This window comes from Pan troglodytes, chromosome X, assembly GCF_028858775.2.
Source record: "Pan troglodytes isolate AG18354 chromosome X, NHGRI_mPanTro3-v2.0_pri, whole genome shotgun sequence".
Lineage (NCBI taxonomy): Eukaryota > Metazoa > Chordata > Mammalia > Primates > Hominidae > Pan > Pan troglodytes.
In genome coordinates, this window is record NC_072421.2 from 20,474,370 (window position 1) to 20,489,119 (window position 14,750).

Genomic DNA, 14,750 nt, shown 5'->3' on the forward strand with positions numbered 1-14,750 from the left:
TTTGGAACTAGATAGTGGTGATGGTTGCAAAGCATTGTGAATATACCCAGTATAACTATACACTTAAAAGTGGTGAAAATTGCAAATTTTGTTACATGTTTTAGCGTAAAATTAATAATGTACCAAAACCCATTGAATTGCACACCTTAAATGGATAAATTGTATGGTATGCAAATTATACATCAATAAATCTGTTTAAAAAAAAACTTACACCCTGGTGTGATGGCTCACGCCTAATCCCAATGCTTTGGGAGGCCAAGGCAGGTGGATCACTTGAGCCCAGGAGTTCGAGACCAGCCTGGGCAACATGGCGAAGCCCCATCTCTACAAAAAAATACAAAAATTAGCTGGGCATGGTGGCACGCACATGTACTCCCACCTACTTGGGTGGCTGAGGTGGGAGGATCGCTTGAGCCTGGGAGGTCGAGGCTGCAGTGAGCCTTGATTGCGCCACTGCACTCCAGCCTGAGCAACAGAGTGAGACCCTGTCTCAAAAAATAAAAAATAAAAAACTTACTAGGGAAAGAGACTGTAGCAAGAGCCTCACGAGGGGAAGCAGGAGCCTGACATTTTCTGAGCACCTACAGAAATTGGGCGGGGCTGGTTCTTCCATACTGGAAGGCAGTTGGGTTCTACCACTAGGGGACCATTGTCACTCTGCCTCTCTGAGGCTCAGTCTCATCATCTGATGTCATGGGCCATGACTGCCAAGGCTCCTTCCAGCACTTCAATGCCAGGGACCAATATGTGAGTAGCAGAGGACCCATCGCCTGTCCCCCCACATAAAAGCACATCCCAATAGAAAGACAAAACATTACAGGGGCCAAACACTACCAGAAGCAAGTTTAACAACTTCGTGCCCCAAAGCCCTTGCCTCTCCCCAGCTTAACTACCTAGGTATCAACGGAAGAGAGGCAAGAGTTGTGTTAAGACACTCTCCATTCAAAGAACAAAATGGTGAAAGTTCCAAAGAGTCCTGTTCTCTAGTGACTTGTAGGTTCGTGCATAAAACGAAGACTGTGGTTACATACAAAGCCTTATGTTCCAGAAGGACTGATAATGAAGTAAGGAAATGGTGCTCCAGCCATCTGTGTTAATAAGCCCCCGGGGTTCCCCCAGAGCAGGCTTCCTTAACCTCAGCATGACTGACATTTGGGGTCAGATAACTCTTTGTTGTGGTGGTGCGGGGGGCGGCTGGCCTGTGCATCGTAGGATGTTTAGCAGCACCCCTGACCTCCAACTAGTAGATGCCAGTAGAATGACTCTCCACTCCCCTGACCCCCGCCACCAGCTGTGACAACCAAAAGTGTCTCCAGATAGTGCTGTCTCCCCTGGTGGGGAGAATTGCCCCCAGTTCAGAACCACTGCCAGAGAGAATTTTCTATCTTAAAATGTGCAGTTCTTTGTTAAAGCCATGTAATACATGTGGCATCACCCTTCTCACCCACTACAGTGTGGGCCACCAGGAACTGTCAGCAAACAGACCTTGTCAACATGCTCTGCCCAGGGGACTTTACAGAATTGCACACTCACTCCTGGTGGTCCATAGTCGTGGAGAATTGCAAGTTGTAACCGTACTTGGGTGAAAGGGTTACATGTTCATTCATTAACATATGGCACTTACTGTATGCCAGGCAATGTGCCAGGGCAATGGAGCTGAGCAGATCCAGTTGGAGATGGAGACTTAATACAAGAGGAAATGTTGTATCACTATGCATTGCATGCCTGTATCAAAACATCTCATGTACCCCACAACTTTATACACCTGCTATGGACCCACAAAAATTAAAAATAAAAAATGTTTTAAACAAAGTATGGTACAGCACACCTTTGGAGCAGGCTCCCACAGATGCACAAGCGGTGTGGGAGGCTGAACAATGACTTCCCAAAGATGGCCATATCCTAATCCCCAGAACCTGTGACTATGTTCCCTTCCATGGCAACAGGAACTTTGCAGGTGTGATTCACCAGGCATCCTGAGAAGGGGAGGGGATCCTGGATTATCCAGGTGGGCCCAGCGTCAAACAATGGTCCTCATAAAAGGCAGGCAGGTGGCTCGGTGAAAGATAGGAGATGCCAGGACTGAAGCAGAGGTTGGAGGGCTGGGGTCACGAGTGAAGGAGGTAAAGGCACTGCAGGCAGCCTCTAGAAGCCGGGCAAGGCAGGGAAATGAATTCCTCCAGAAAGAACGCAACCCTGCTGACACCTTGATATCGACCCGGTAAGATCCATTTTGAACTTCCGACCTCTAGAACTATAAGATTACACATTTGTGCTGTTTCAAGCCACTAGGTTCACAGTGATTTGTTACTGCAGCAATAGGAAACTGATACAGGGAGTCTACAAGGCAGAGGAGAGAGTGACATCTGTTCCCCATGAAGGGAAATACGTGGGCAAAGTCTCAGAGACCTGAATGAGCTTAGAATAAGCGAAAGCATTGGTGGCTGCCGAGCTTCACGAAGGCTTCACTAAGGCATTCAGGATCTAAAGCATTTGCAGAAGGGTAGACACATAGGGTCAATTCCAGAGCCACTTGGGGCTTGACTGTACATCAGAAGGGGCAGGGAAAGGGGAAGGAACAAGAGGCAAGGAACAATAGCAGCGTCCCTGTGGAAGTGACAGGAAAGATGGTGATACCCTCAACGAAATGGGAAGTAAAAAGAGGCAGGGCAGGTATTACAGAGGAGAAATGCTGTGCTTAGTTTGCAACATGCTCAGTCTGAGGCGTCTAAGACACACCTGGGTGAAGTTAGCTAGGAGAGGATACCAATGATAATCAGCTCAACCAATGTTAATCTTAGGCTTACAGTGTACCAGGCACAGGAACACAATGACCAAACTGACGAGGTTCCTGCCCTTGTGGTGCTTATAGTGGGTGGGTCCTGAGCTCAGAACAGAGACCAAGACTGGGGACAGATGTGGGCATCGTCAATAGGCGACACCTGAATTGGCAAAGTGGCTGCAATCACTCAAGGACACACTAAACATAAGGGGACCAGAGATGACAGCATTCCACAGGTGGACAGGGGTGGAAGAAAAGAAGGGAGGACTGTAGGAGAAATCAGGAAAAAATAGGGTGTTCTAGAAGACAAAGACTTCCAGTCTTCAGTCTCAAGCTTCAGTGAAGTCAAACATGGTGAGGCCTGAGACCATGTACTTCGTGATTGGAGAAGGATCATTCAGGATAACCTCAGCATGATCAGTTTCTAGAACACAATCAAGGCAGTGCCAGAGTCCTGGTAGGTGTAGGGCAGGCTATGTGAGGAAAGGGGAAGAGTGGGACAAGCTGTCTCAAAAAAACAGCAGTGAAGAGGAGAGAAAAGTGAATGCAAGATGTAACTTTAAGGCGGCTTTATTAATAAACTGTAAAAATCTAAATAGAACCAAAGATGGAATCTTCCCAAGGAGGGACAGGGCAGTTGACTATGAACACACAGTTATCCAAGAGAAACCAGGAAAAGTCAGGTCCACCACAGGGCAGTGTAGTGGTCAGAATAACATTCCCTCCCCGCCCCCAGATGCCCACATCCTAAAGCCCAGGATGTGTGAATATTAGGTTACAAGGCAAAGGGGAGTTAAACTTACTGATCAGCTGACCTGGAGATGAGGAGATGAGCCTGGAATATCCAGGTGGACCCAATGTCATCACAGGAGTCCATACACGTGGAAGAGAGGGGCAGAAGAGTCAGTAACAATGATGTGATGGGAGAGAGAGCTGCCCAGCCGTTGCTGGCTTTGGAGAGAGGAAGAGGCCACAAGCAAAGGAATGCCAGTTCTGGAAGCTGGAAAAGGCAAGGAAAGGGATTCCCTCCTACAGCCTCCAGAAGGAATGCAGCTCTGCTGACTTCGTGATTGTCGCCCAGTGACGGATGATAAACATGTGATGTCTCCAGGCACTAAGTCTGTGGTAGGTACAGCAGCAATCAGAAACGAATACAGGTACCAGGTATAGAAAATCATGAACAAATATTACACACTGGAATAATGCAAACAGTGTAACTTAAAGTCCCCTTTAAAGAGGATGGAGGGTAAAGGATGCTGGGAAGTGCCTGTGTGATACTCTGGTAAAAGTCTCAGAGACTAACACTGAGATCGGCTGCCTAGTGTCACTAATGCCTAGGTGTTGGAGGTCTGGGTTGGACTGGATTCGTGGAAGAATCCACACTGTACTGTCTTAACACAAGAAGTTTGTTTTGAAGTAGGAGTATGTCTTTCTCCTTCTCTAAGGTAATGAGTCACTTATAACAGTACTTATAAGACTTATAATAGTCTTATGAACAGAGTGCCTTGTGTACCCCAGTGAACCACGAGCTCCGGATGTCAGCTTTCTCAACTGTAAGGCAAGGAGGGGTTCTACACTGGACTATGATCAGAACCACCTGGAGGACTCATGAAAATGCAGATTGCTGGGCCCCATCCCCAGCATTCCTGATTCAGGAGGTCTGCTGGAATGAAGCCAGAGAATCTGTATCTCTAACGGGTTGCAGGGGAGGCTGTGCTACTGGCCTGGGGCCACCCTCTGAGAAGCGCTGCATTAGAGGCTCTCCTTCTCTAACACTAAGTATTTGGGCTATTTTCCTGTTCTGCGTCTTTCCCATTAGCACTGACTTCTTGGTTCTCAGCAGCTTGCTCTTTCTCTGTCACTCTCTCTTCCCTTAGTATAGCATTTCAGATGTCCATCGTGCTTAGCATTGAACAACAGTCCAGGCTAGACCTGGTTGATATGAAGTAGCCACAGATATACCTAGAAAGCCATTTTCCTCCCCCACTGCCTCCTATTCCCTGCCCCTGCCCGTCACATAGTTAACTCGGAGAAAGAGCAGTTCTTCTGGCTGGGAGCTGGCCAGGCACCCACAGCTGGGCCAGGGTGTCCTGTTGAACAGAAACAATTCCCTAGAAAACCAACATCAGACAAGGCCACTCTGCGACCAGGATGGAATAAGATGAAAACAAGACCACACATTAATCATGTCTGAACACGGACAAAACATGCACCTTGTCCAAACCACACACATGACCAAATATCCCCCAATCCTGGATAATGCAAATGACTGCTGCTGCTTTACCAACCATAGCTGTGGCCTGCCTCCAATGTTCCCTGCTCCTAGAGAACATTTGTTAAAATACCCAATCACAAATTCCCCCTGGTAGCATCCAATCCAAAGTAATGCCCAGCTTCCTTAAACACGCCCTCAAGCCACCTGACACAGGTGCAAGTCCTCTAAGTCATCCTTCCTTGTACCATCTTACTGAGATGCCCCGCGGTTCCCACGGTGCTTGTTCTCAGTCTCTGCCACAAGAACCAGGTGTGGCTGGAGGGCAGCGATGACTCATACTCAACCAGATTTCTGCTCAAACACAATCTCCTCTAAGACACTGTCCTGGGCACTCTCCAGGCTAAGTCAGATTGGCCTTCTCCACTCATCTTTCATGCGCTCTACTATGGCTTTCAGCTACATACTGCCATGAGAATTGCATTCAAGTCAGCCTTCATTAGACTGAGAAGCCCAAAGTGTCATGTCTCTGTTCTGCACCTGTTCTTAGCACAGTGCCTATGCAAAGAAGATCAACAAACATTGGATGGATGGATGGATGGATGGATAGATGAACAAATACTTCTGTATGCAAAATACATTAAAAAAACTACAAACTCAAGAGTTGATGAGAGAATGTCAGTAACGCCAAAAGAACTGAAGTAGTAAGAGAAGAAACCACCAAGGTTTGTGTAACCAGAGCCACAGCAAGCTTTTGCTCGTGCCAAGATGGATAGAAGTGGGTAAAGCTTATGTACAATTAAGGTGGGAGCCTTTTCTTCCATTTCTAACTCAAGACATTTGTACAGACCAACACATTATGTTCATTTTAGCTTTAGTTTAGCATACAGCAGTCTACCGCCAATACAATAAATACATTGCCAAAGGCTATCCAAACTTTGTTGTTACTCTGGAATTAAACAGAAATCATTTGTGGGCTTGCAAACTCTTCACTACTCACAGATTTGGGTCACCATAATATCTGTTTAATTGTAATTATAAGAGGCTTTCTCTGTGTCTGGCACTGTAGGCATGCATCTCCTAGCAAGTTCAGAGGGCACATTCTGATGGGCTTTTATAAGAGGCCATGTTGCAACTAACCAGCTTCACTTCAGGGTTAGGGATTTGGTTCTTTTCTGTTATTTTTCAGAAAACGAAATATAAGATACAGTTTTACTATGTTATCCATCAAGAGAAAACTCATTATCAGGCCAGGTAAGAATATAAGTGTATCAGAATCAGGCACAGTGGTGTGAGCGTGCAGTCCCAGCTACTTGGGAAGATCTGGAGTCCAGGAGTTCAAATCCATCCTGGGCAACACAGCGAGACCCTCCCTCTTAAAAAAGAATAAAATTGCATCAAATTGATAAACTGGATAAATCTGAAAACCAGAGACTTGGGGGAAAGGGTGGGCCTCTGTCTGCATACACACAACCTCAGCCCATTAGATCACTCCATTGGAAGACATACAGAATGAACCGTTAAATAACTGCACTTCATTACAAATATACTGCTGGAGATGCTTTCAAAAGAGCAGGTGATTTTTAGCCACAAACTACTATAAGCACCTTAAATCCCACTATAAACATGAATTAAATTACATTCGTTTTGACATTATCACCTCTAAGTATTAACTCCTGAAATAAATGAAAATCGATGCCCCCTCCCCCTGCAATAATGGTTGCAGTAAAGATTAAGTATAAAAGGACTAAAAACTACAGGAGCACTCTATTTTTCGTAGGAAGTTCTGAAGAATGAAAACAGTTCAAATCTGAAAAATAGGTCTGATTCTTCTTAAATGAGACTCAGTCCCCTTCTCATTGACATACAGAAAGCACAGTCTGGCCATGGGAGAAGACATTTGGATTAACTTCTTTTTGTGCATAACCCTCTCGGTGACCCACCCAAAATGAAAGGTGATCAAAACAGAATTTTTGGTTACCTCGGGAGAAATTAACCCATTACTAAAGTGGCCTGTAAGGTTTAAAGTATATACTTCTGCCAATGAACTAAATCATCTTATGGGCCAAAGCAAAACAAGAGTGAGTTAAGTGTTCTGTCCCCAGCAGAGTAGGAGGATTTCATGCCCCTCATTCATTCATTCAACAAATATTTAGGTCCTGCTCTGTGCCACACACCAAAAGTGCTGAGCAAACTATGCAACACTGCGCTGTCCCTATGGTCACAGAGCTTACAGTAGAGGAGATAACTGTTACGCACAAATATGTAATACTGCTACGAAAAAAAGGTGTTGTATGAGAAAATGGAACAGGAACCAATTTAGACTACAGGTGGGAGAGAAGGGCACTGTGAAAAAAGTGACATTTAAGCCAAGGGGACAACAGATCACCACTACTTAGAAAAGGAAAACCTTTTTTGGCAAATGACCACAAATGGGATTTTAACTTTGCCTGTCAACAACGGACTGGGTTAAACCTCCTCTTTTCCAATCCTTCAGGCTTTCTGAACATCCTCACTAGTGTACTGGAACCCTATTACCTGAACACAGAAAGGTCTCACTTTATTATGATTTATTATTATCTGCAGCCTTCCTATGCCTGGCCTAGGAACATCCAAAAATAATCTGCCAGAGGCTGAAAAACAGAAGCTGGCTGTCAGCAAGAACATTACCTGGGTAGACCAAACATTTAATAGCCCAAGTAATCGTAAGTGCCTTGCCAATAAAGCGGCAGCTTCTCTGGGCAGCAAGGTGGTTCCAACGCTCCGGGGTCTAAATCAAATGGGACCCAGGGGTTCAAAGGTTAGTTGGCTACTTCGAACTGATGTTTACTCAGTAAATCAAAGACCGGATCACCATTTCCAGGTCCCAGACCCTGAAGACTTAAAGGACAGTATGGGAAGTGGCCTTTTAGCATCACGGAGCAGAGAGCTCGCCAGGCTGGAGGAAGGCAGCAGCGAAAGGGTCGGGGCCGGGAGGAAGGGGGGCGCAAGGAGAGGAGCGTCAGGTGCTCTGGACCCCGGGACTGCGAGCCAGACCAGGAACTGGGGCGTTTCCCGCCCCACCCCCCAACCCCTGTCAGCCCCCAGCAAAGGCAACCCAGCCCCCTCCAAGACCCCGAGGTTGCAGCTTCCCCCGAGACAGGACCAGGAAGACACCAGCAGCCCCGCGCAGGGCCGGAGCCCACCAGGTCCGGGTGCCCGTGTCCGCAGCGCAGAGGAGGGCGCGCTCGGGTGCAAAAATGGCCAAGACAAAACTCTCCCCGCCCACCCGAAAAACCAACCACACCCCCTGCATCCCTCAGCCCGAGCCGCCCGGGGCCAGCCCCCGTGATCGTCGGCTCAGGCCCCCGCGGGTTCCCGTCGGCGCCGCGCGCGGGCTCGGCGGGCACACGGGCGCAAGTGGGAGTGAATGGGGGTGCGCGAGGCAGGCGAGGGCGCCCACCGCGGTGTCCCCCGTCCGGACCCTGCCCCCGGGGCGCCCTCCCGGGCTCCGCGGTTCTGGGACTGGCGCGCCGCCCTCAAGGCTGAAGTGGACGCCCGGACGCGGGCGGCCCCCACTCACCCATTGGCGTCGAGCCGGGCCGGGCCGCCGAGGCAGCGTGAAAGTTGGCAGAGGCGGGCGTGGGGGTCGGGGCGCCGGGATCGGGGCGCTGGGATCCAGGCGCGAGGGTCCGGACGCGGCGGCGGCTGGGCCGGCTTCTTCCTCAGTGGCGGCGGCGGCGGCTCAGCGCCGCCCGCTGCTGCCTCTGCTGCTGCTGCCGCTGCTGCCCCGGGGCGACTCCTGCTGCTGCTGTTGCATCGCGGCCCAATGCGCCCGGCTGCGCCGGGTTTCCTGCTCCCCGCGAGTGGAAATTGCGAAAAAAAAAAAAAAAAAAAAAAAAAAAAACAGCGCCGCCCAGCCCAGCGCCCGGCAGCCGCGGCCGCGCCGCCCGCTCTCCCCTCCTCCTCAGCGCTGCCGCGAGGCTCCTGCAGCTCCGCCTGCCGGGGACGCGCGGCCGCCGGGCGGGGGCGGGGCCGGAGAGGGGCGGGGCCGGGGCCGGGGCCGCGTCGGGGCAGGCGCCGGGGGCGTCCCTGCGGCTGAGGCGCTTGGGCGCCCTCCTCACCGCCCGCGCCAGAGGCACCCCGCTCCGCGCGGCTGCCACCCACCCGCGGCGGCTGGGCTGACGCCCCGGGAAGTGCCGCGAGACTCCTCGAGACCGGAGGAGAGGGGCTTCTTGGGGGAGGGGCGTGGGAGTGCAGGGGCACGTGGAGAAGGAGGAGAAGGGGGCTGAGCGGGAGGGGGCGACAAGAGGTGGAGGACGGGCTGGGGATGGAGACCAGGGCAGGCCCGGGGCCAAACGCCTGCCCAGGGTGATGGCAGGTGGCCCTGGGGCATCGAGGCAATCTGGAATGAGTTTTCCCCTGGGGGGCTGTTGGAGGGGAAGGAAAAGGGTCCCTTGGAAGGGAGAGAAACGCGGCGTCCCTTCGGTGGGGCGTGGGAACGCAGGCAGGCCAGGTGCGAGTTCCGCACAGAGGAGGCGGTGGCACTGACGTGGGGAAAAACGGGCGAAGGACGCAGCGGGGCCGAGGGGACGCATCGCCTCGCTGGGACCCGCCTAAGCCCCGCCCCAGTGCCTGGGCCAGGTGCGGTTCGGGTGTTAGGAATGTTCCCGAGGTCTGACGTTCCCAGGAATCCGCTGAGATGAGGGCTGGCTCCCTCCCTAGCAGGCATTATTGTGCCTTACTGACTCCCAGACCTGGACGGCCGACCCTTGAGTGGGCGCTAAAATGTTAACAGGGAATCCGTGGGCATTCGTGGGCAATTCAGAAGCTCCGTTTTGGGTCCATTCACCACCACACCTTTCGCCATAGATACTCTGCCTGCCACCACATTCCTCTACCGGCCCGTTATTTCCTTTTCCCTTTCCACCATCTGGTGGTAGGAAGCGATAGTGAACTACATGGGAGACATTTAGGCAAAGAGCACGTAAGACAATAGAGAAATTACATCAGTGGCCCCTGGAAATGGAGGAGGCTGAGGGCTAGTGGACTCAAAAGGGACAAATGAAAGCCGACCCCCTACCCAAGAGAGGGGCTGTCTCCATACCTCACCTGTGTTGGCGGGGCAACTCTTGTAAATTGGTTACCGTCCTGGGATTTCTGTAGAAAATTGTTCTTATAACTGTTTCATGAGTTTTTCAAAAAACCTCAAAGTCAGGGTCTTACAAACAAGAGATCAGTAGCATCATCTTTCTAAATACTGTTCATGTGTGTCAAACCGATCGAAATAGGAGACTAATCAAGGGACAAGAGGCCCATCCACACAGAGGCTGCAATTGAAGTCCTAGTGTCATCAATATCAGACTCCTAAAAAAGGGATCAGAGAACACGGAGATTAAGAATGTGAAGGCCGGGCGCCGTGGCTCACACCTGTAATCCCAGCACTTTGGGAGGCCGAGGCGGGCGGATCACGAGGTCAGGAGATCGAGACCATCCTGGCTAACATGGTGAAACCCGGTCTCTACTAAAAAATACAAAAAATTAGCTGGGTGTGGTGACGGGCGCCTGTAGTCCCAGCTACTCCAGAGGCTGAGGCAAGAGAATGGTGTGAACCTGGGAGGTGGAGCTTGCAGTGAGCCAAGATCGTGCCACTGCACTCCAGACTGGGCGACAGAGCGAGACTCCGCCTCAAAAAAAAAAAAAGAAAAGAAAAGAAAAGAATGTGAAGTGGGCCAGGCACGGTGGCTCACGCCTGAAAACCCAGCACCTTGAGAGGCCGAGGTGGGCGGATCACCTGAGGTCAGGAGTTCAAGACCAGGCTGACCAACATGGCGAGCCCCTCTCTCTACTAAAAATACAAAAATTAGCCAGGCGTGGTGGTGCATGCCTTAGTCCTAACTCCGTGGGAGGCTGAGGCACAAGAATTGTTTGAACCTGGGAGGTGGAGGTTGCAGTGAGCCTAGATGGCGCCACTATACTCCAGCCTGGACGACAGAGCGAAACTCCGTCTCAAAAAAAAAAAAAAAAGAATGTGAAATGTTGAAGGCAGGGATGATGAATACTCAAATATTCCTCCTCCAGGCACCCTGGTGCCTCACTCATTACATGTCTTGTTATATCATGTTCTAATCAGGGCAATCAAGCCTTCTGATACCATCTTAGAGTTGACAAACACTGAAACTCACAGAGCCTGGATAAACCCTCTGCTACTGGGACATTTTTTTTCCCCAACCCCAGAAGAACTGGTGTGGGGGTCTGCTCAATTCCAGAGGTGGTTCTCTTTGCTAAGGCCGTATCAGTGGGTCATCCTAACCCTCTCTCAAAGAGCCTCAGACCCCTGAAAGTGATGGGGTACATTTCAACATGGAAACAGTTGTGCTGGCCTTGCAGTGGACTGTTATCTGGAGTGCTGAAGATTCTTGGCTGGCTGCCCAGTGCATTCTCACAATGATGAGTCAAAAGTCTTTGAACATTGTTGATGATACCTTCCCATAGCTAAACTTACCCAGGCATCACAGAGGCCACTACACCTAAACCAGCAGATGGTGTGCTGAACCCTGTCGGCTCAAAGAAAAAGAAAAAATCAGCAGTTTGTCTTATGTCCTGCTTGGTCTCTCTGTCCTATGTGGAGAAGACAGTCTTCTCATGGAATTTTATTTCCAACTTCACACAGGTGAAGACAGATCACTTGAAATTTGGGGGGTTTGTTTCGTTTTGTTGTCTTTTTTTTTTTTTTTTTCTGAGACAGGGTCTCACGGTCACTCAGGCTGGAGGGTAGTGGCGTGATCATGGCTCACTGCAGCCTCAACCTCCTGGGCTCAAGTGATCCTCCCACCTCAGCCTCCCAAATAGCTGGGACTACAGGCACGCGCCATCTCACCCGGCTAATTTTTGTAGTTTTTGTAGAGATGAGGTCTCACTATGTTGCCCACGCTGGTCTTAAACTCCTGGGCTCAAATGATCCTCCCCCGCCTCGGCGTCCCAAAGTGTTGGGATTACAGGCTGAGCCACTGCGCCCGACTTGCTTGAAGTTTTGAGTCTTGTTTATTCTCTGGTCTATTTCAAGGCATATCTTTTCCTTCTTGGACAGGAATGCGGTGTCGCTCCTCCTTGATCTGCTTCCTGCGTGGTCAAATTTGCGTTACCACAAAATAAAGACTGATGGCAAGACAATATTTTTGAAAATCCCTGAGCTATGCCCTAATTTTATTTTTTATTTTTTTGTTTTTGAGATGGACTTTCACTCTTGTTGCCCAGGCTGGAGTGCAATGGTGGGATCTTGGCTCACTGCAACCTCCACCTCCCGGGTTTAAGCGATTCTCCTGCCTCAGACTCCCGCGTATCTGGGATTACAGGCATGCGCTACCACGCCCAGCTAATTTTGTATTTTTAGTAGAGATGGGGTTTCACCTTGTTGGCCAGGCTGGTCTTGAACTCCTGACCTCAGGTGATCCACCCGCCTTGGCCTCCCAAAGTGCTGGGATTACAGACGTGAGCCATCACACCGGGACATGTGCCCTAATTTTAATGCCTTAACTAAACAAAGTTGTGGTGATTCTATCCAAAACACTATAGTTTATTTTTCATTTTAAGTTTCTCTGACTTATGAAAATGAACCTTCCATTTTTTCACTTATTGTTTAGTTCTTCTGAATTGTTCCTATTGTCCTTTCATTTTTCCTTGGAGAAACTTTTGCTGACCAGCACAAGGGAAGTTAATATCAAGATTCAGATCCAGCTGCTGACATGAATAGATGCATAATTTCTCATCCTGCCTCCCTCTTACAAGAGTATCTTTTAACAAAATGGTTAATGCAACATTTCAAATGATGTAAATTCATCTCATGAATATTTCTAGAGAAATAGGATTTTATTTAATACATCTTTGTCCCACTGAACTCCCATTTCCACCAGAGGAGATTATGCAGTTTGGAAATAGAAAGTATCGGAGCTGTTACACTGAAAATGATATCGTATGACTTAAAAGGCACCGCTATGTTGCTCAGTAGTAGTAACATATTTTTGGATAAAAACTGAAGGTGTGGCCGGCCATGGTGGCTCATGCCTGTAATCTCAGCACTTTGGGAGGCCGACGTGGGTAGATCACTTGAACCCAGGAGTTTCAGACCAGCCTGGACAACATAGTGAGATCCTGTCTCTACAAAAAATACAAAAATTAGTCGGATGAGGTGGCGCACACCTGTAGTCCCAGCTACTCAGAAGGTTGAAATGGGAGGATCACTTGAGCCTGGGAGGTTGAGGCTGCAGTGAGCCGTGACTGCACCACTGCATTCCAGCCTGGGTGACAGAGCAAGACCCTGTCTCAAAAAAAAAGAAAAAATTGAAGGTGGGTGAGCTTCTGTCTTTCATACTTGCTATCTCTGAGTACTCGGACTTAACATCTGTAATTTGCCTTTAATGAACAATACTTTGATAACCTTTAATATTGTCTTTACATTAATATAAATTACGTGCTGAGTGCTGTACAAAAGACACTCATTGTATAGTGCTTCTGATGAACTTTATGGAGAAACGTAAAAATCTCACAGTGCCAGAAAGTAAAGATGTGCTCAACAAAGGTGACAGGGCACAGCAGAAGGGCACAGGAGCCAACCCCAAAGGGCTCCCAAAGGCCAAAGCTGGAGCAATTCAAGCAACAAAATAATTAATGATTGTATTGGAAGAAAATTAATATCTTTGAGTCTATAGAAATACAACTAAATAACTGACTAGGGGAAAATATCAAGGAGAAGGGGCAAGTCTTCCTTACAGAGGAATTCCAATTAAAGTGTAGGAGAAATGAGAGAAAGGGAAAAGCATCATTAGAACATCACCGTAACTGCTAATATAGGCATGATCCAACTACCGTTCACAAATGAGTGGGTGAAACTTTAAGGAGAAACAGAATATTTGCATAGCCTCAAAGTATTTTCCCTGAAATAAATATGTCTTCATATTTAAAATGGCGGAAATAGTAACTTTACTTGGAGAACTCTGGCAAACAGCACTTTTTTTTTCTTTCTTTCTCTTTTATTATACTTTAAGTTGTGGGATACATGTGCAAAATGTGCAGGTTTGTTACATAGGTATACACGTGCCATGGTGGTTTGCTGCACCCATCAACCTGTCATCTATATTAGGTATTTCTCCTAAGGCTATCCCTCCCCTAGCGCCCCACTACCCAAGAGGCCCTGGTGTGTGATGTTCCCCTCCCTGTGTCCATGTGTTCTCATTGTTCAGCTCCCACTTATGAGTGAGAACATGCAATGTTTGGTTTTCTGTTCCTATGTTAGTTTGCTGAGAATGATGGTTTCCAGCTTCATCCATGTCCCTGCAAAGACATGAACTCATCCTTTTTATGGCTGCATAGTATTCCATGGTGTATATGTGCCACATTTACTTTATTCTATCATTGATGGGCATTTGGGTTGGTTCCAAGTCTCTGCTATTGTGAATAGTGCTTCTTTTGAGGAGTGTCTGTTCACTTTAAGCAAGCAGTCATGGCTCTGTGCTGATGGCTTTTTTTTTTCTGTTTTTAGACAGGGTCTGACTCTGTCGCCCAAGCTGGAGTGAAATGATGTGATCTCCGCTCACTGTAACCTCTGCCTCCTGAGCTCAAGCTCAAGAGATTCATGTACCTCAGGTGTGCACCACCACACCCAGCTGATTTTTGTATTTTTAATAGGGATGGGGTTTTGCCATGTTGACCAGGCTGGTCTCGAACCCCTAGCTGAAGTGATCCACTTGCCTCAGCCTCCCAAAGTGCTGGGATTACAGG

The 14,750-nt window shown here is 48.8% G+C and overlaps 1 protein-coding gene across 9 annotated transcripts in view; it reads right to left on the reverse strand.

Moving 5' to 3' along the window:
- SH3KBP1 (SH3 domain containing kinase binding protein 1) overlaps positions 1–8,991 on the reverse strand; it is a 356,082-nt gene extending 347,091 nt beyond the window's left edge. For 2 of the 9 annotated variants that reach the window (XM_063804933.1, XM_063804930.1), the window contains exon 1: positions 8,557–8,991. Coding sequence is in view for 6 of the 9 variants with exons in the window: in XM_054676597.2 (XP_054532572.1) it covers positions 8,557–8,560 (4 nt within the window). In the remaining 3 variants the exon portion in view is untranslated. The remainder of the gene's footprint in view (positions 1–8,556) is intronic. The other 7 variants (XM_054676597.2, XM_054676590.2, XM_054676600.2 and 4 more) reach the window with 5 other exon arrangements.
- Between the last annotated feature and the right edge of the window lie 5,759 nt (positions 8,992–14,750).